Below are 4,102 nucleotides of genomic sequence, written 5' to 3' on the forward strand. Positions count from 1 at the left end.
ACTGTAATAATACTGTATACATACTACTGTAATATAGAATATATATTTTCTCTGTAACTCTTAATAATATGTACCTTGGACTTATATTTGGACTTATATTTGGACTTATATTTTTATTTGCACTGCCCTGTTACTGAAATGTAAATTCCAGTTTAGATGTTTAAGAAGTATGATATTCTTCAGACGTCTGGCAGTTATTTGGATTTATGTTGCGTGAACCTGGTGATGTCAAACGTGATGTGGGCAATAGATTAGGGTAAACTAGGCCCTCCAAAAAAGGTCTTATGAAATACGCATTTTATTGTATCAACAATGTCTCTGTCAATAGTAGGCAAATTCATGGGTGGCACTAGCAACACAAAAGGCACCCTGACACATATGCTAATAATGCTCCCTACAGCAAGGGTATTGAATTTTGCTCCTGGATGGCCAAAACATTTTATATGCTTCCATCCAATTCTTAAATAGTTCTTGATTTTTCCAATACTTTAAAATGGTCGCCCTATGGCATTGCTTCTTTCGTTACAATTTGCACTTTTAAACCATACTAAATAACCTTACACCAATCCCCAAATTATGACATTTTTGTTCAGTTTTTATGACATTTCTTTTTACTTACTGGATGTTTTACCAAGGGATACATCTTTAGGCATGATTTTAAGAATCCGTCAGAATTCTGAAGAATATAATTTATTCCACGTCAAGAACCGGCACGCTTAACATGATCAGGAAATCTTTATCCAAGAATATTTGAGAGCGTATGAGGAATATGTAAAAAAAATAAAAAATAATGATTTGCATGAGTTTTGGTGGCGACCTCATCTTTGAATGAGAATGAAATCCAGTAGTGCAACAGTACGTGAAATGCGTATATAAAACAAGCATCTCTCATCACGTCGACGACCAGGGCAAATACAATTCAACAGATTTGATGCAGGTATAACCTTTATTTTCACATCATAGAGTGAACCTTATAATGTCGTAATATAATCTAATTATGACGTCATTAACTAATCTAAGCCTAAAACATTAACGTAATATATTTACATCATGACACAGGACATCAAGTGGGTTCATAATTATAAGTTAATTAAGTAATACTGTGTATATATATATATATGATTTATAGAGCTGCAAATTAAAGGGCTCTTGTGTGGCTGTTTTGTATTAACCTTTTTCATATTTAAAGACAAAACGACTTCTTGTCATAACTTGCCCAGATATATGTCTATGACCTAACTAGCAAACACACATTCATACATCCAAATGGGCTAACAGCATTTCGAAACAGCATTTCGGATAACACATGCGTTTCGGGTGGGGAATTGCGTCCACCGTGACATAGAGTGTGTCGTTGGGTGGTAAGAAACGCCCCAGTTTTGTCGGTAAATAATCTCTTATTCCACGTCTATTGTTGCGTCATGAACAAGGCGAGTGTTCCCCGCACGGAGCCAATGTGTAGGCAGTGCAGCATCGTAAAACCTATGATTGATGAACACATCATTATGTACGCCTGTCCATCACTAAACTCTTGAGTCACTTCAATGACATTCTCATACAAATGTTCTATGGGTTCTAAAAGGAATTGGACTCCCCCAATAATGAAGTGCTCAGACTAAAGGGCTCTACTGCTTGTTTTAGACACGAGTGTTGGACTATTGAATGAGGCAGGTAACTACATTAAGATGCCTATTTACCTTCACGATGTTATCATCCTCATCTGCTGGACCCTATTTTTTCTGAACAGATTTCTGTTCACTGAACACTTTAGTCTCAATGGATGTTAAGGTGCAGAAGGTGCAATATAAGCAATACGAACAGTTGATGTTGACTAAGCGGAGCTTTTGAGTAAGAGACCAATTTAAATTGCATTGATAGGAAATAAGACATGACGCTTTTGAAAGGACTCCGATGTATAATACAATAAAGCGTTGTAATAGGCTAATAACAACAATATGGTAGCAGGCAACAGTAAGGGACAATTAGCACTTGCAAGAAAATAATGTAATCAGTTAATTGAATACTAAATACAAAACTACAAACTTTCAAAAAGCTCTGAGGAACGCGGAGGCAGACAAACATTATAAAAAAACTGCAGTTTTGCTAACTGCAGCCAATTTAGAACGCAGTAATTGCCTGCAATCTGAGGACAGCCCTCTTTTTTGTAATGGAAGCTTATACAATATACAATCTAATCTGTGCAAGACATTATCCCCCCCCCCCCGTTTTTGTTTTTGTGGAAAATGGTCTATTAAAAGTAAGAATACAATATTAGGTGGCTGCAGGTTTTGGACGTGTTCATTGGTCCTGTAATGCTTTGTTGCCCATTTAGCCCTACGTTCAGTTTTCCATGTAGTGCCTGGAGGGGGGTAAGCGCGTCGCTGTATAGGGGGGCGGAGTGGTAAGAGATTATTATCTACAACTGAGCACAGTCCGCCGCAGAGCGTAGTGTATACTCAACGCCGATTGGCTGGCGTTTTTGGTTAATGGCACGCGACTATGGATGTAGTTATAAGAGTCCTCGCGTGCCAGCCTTCATCCGAACTAACTCTTGAGCACCCAAAGACAGCGCAAAGAGCAAAATCGTTGTTACTGGGCAACACCAAAACAACAGCGAAAAATGGACACTGTCTTGGATCCATTTACTGGACTGGACTCCTTCTCCTCCCCTTATTTTGACGACGATGATTTCTTTACTGACCAGTCCTCCAGGGACCGCTTGGATACAGACGAGTTTCTGGATGACGATGTCGACTTTCTCACAAGCCATTTCCAAGATTACTACAAAGATAGCAGGACAACACACGATGGGGAATATTGTGACATTGGCAACTTTTCCTTTTCTTCCTCTTCGTCTACCTTCTCGTACGAATGTACTGACAGCACCTCAGAACTGTCGCCTCAGATGGGAGGAGATGGCCCAATGCTAAAAAGGCGAAGGCGGATGAGATCCGACGTGGAAATGCAACAGCTACGGCAAGCTGCCAACGTTAGGGAGCGGCGGAGGATGCAGTCAATTAACGATGCTTTCGAGGGACTCCGGTCTCACATCCCCACTCTACCTTACGAGAAGAGGCTCTCCAAAGTTGATACTCTGCGCCTGGCCATTGGCTACATCAACTTCCTCGCTGAACTCGTGCAATCCGACATGCCCATCCGAAACTCCAGTAGTGAGGCACTGACTCAACCGAAAAAAGTTATTATTTGTCACAGAGGAACAAGTAAGTAGAGTGCATTTCGTTTATGTATAATAATGATTAACTTTAAATTGTTGTGTTATTCTTCAAAGACTTGGTCCGTTACTGATCATTTATCTCCTTCTCAGGATCTCCGTCTCCAAGTGACCCTGACTATGGGCTGCCGCCTCTTGCGGGTCACTCTCTGTCTTGGACAGACGAGAAACAGCTTAAGGACCAGAACATCATCAGAACCGCTAAAGTTTGGACACCTGAGGACCCGCGGAAATTGCACATTAAGTCCTCCCTGAACAACATTGAAAACGAGCCTCCTTTCAGTTTAATCTCAGCCCAATAAATATGAAGTTGTTTATGTCTAAAAGTATGTATTGTTATACACATATTGTGAATCCATGTTAATATATAACGTTGTCTTAACGTTGATTATGATGTAACGTTGATTATGACGTGTAAATATGTATGTAGACTACATGCTCTTTATTTTAAATTTAAGCAGGCGGCAATCATCTTAAATGTATAGTAAAATGTAATTTATTGTTTTTGTGATAATATATTTTTTTAATTTAATATAAATGCATATATGAAAACCAAACTATTTTTTACTGCTGTAAAATAACTTATATAATATGCAATCTGAGAATAAACGCTCTTAAAAAAATGAATGCTTTGAGCAGTTTACTGTACATTCTAAGTCTAATAAAAACAAATATATAATAATATATACATTCATATATCCATACTCTCTGTAAAAGGAATGTTATAATGCATCAACAAGTAACAGTCAATCAATTACAATTAATCAATTTCAACCTGGTTATTCACCTGACAGTCAGATGTACCAAGCAACTGTCTAGTTGTGGCTCTAAACCCAAACTATGCATTAGGCATTATGTTAAGGCATGTAC

At 38.4% G+C, this 4,102-nt stretch overlaps 1 protein-coding gene across 1 annotated transcript; it reads left to right on the plus strand.

Moving 5' to 3' along the window:
* The first annotated feature begins 2,529 nt into the window (after window positions 1–2,529).
* ptf1a (pancreas associated transcription factor 1a) lies at window positions 2,530–3,692 on the plus strand. The gene is made up of 2 exons (XM_010894109.2): window positions 2,530–3,221; window positions 3,326–3,692. Exons 1-2 carry the CDS (start codon window positions 2,621–2,623, stop codon window positions 3,532–3,534), a joined length of 810 nt encoding a protein of 269 aa, XP_010892411.1. The 5' UTR covers window positions 2,530–2,620; the 3' UTR covers window positions 3,535–3,692.
* Window positions 3,693–4,102: the final 410 nt, after the last annotated feature.

Source organism: Esox lucius, chromosome 3 (assembly GCF_011004845.1).
Source record: "Esox lucius isolate fEsoLuc1 chromosome 3, fEsoLuc1.pri, whole genome shotgun sequence".
Classification (NCBI taxonomy): domain Eukaryota; kingdom Metazoa; phylum Chordata; class Actinopteri; order Esociformes; family Esocidae; genus Esox; species Esox lucius.

Bases quoted from the DNA above. Each gene is read 5' to 3' on its own strand.
- ptf1a (XM_010894109.2), top strand. From the start codon at position 2,621: ATGGACACTGTCTTGGATCCATTTACTGGACTGGACTCCTTCTCCTCC. The intron at 3,222-3,325 runs GTAAGTAGAGTG...TCTCCTTCTCAG, and splicing joins TATTTGTCACAGAGGAACAA to GATCTCCGTCTCCAAGTGAC.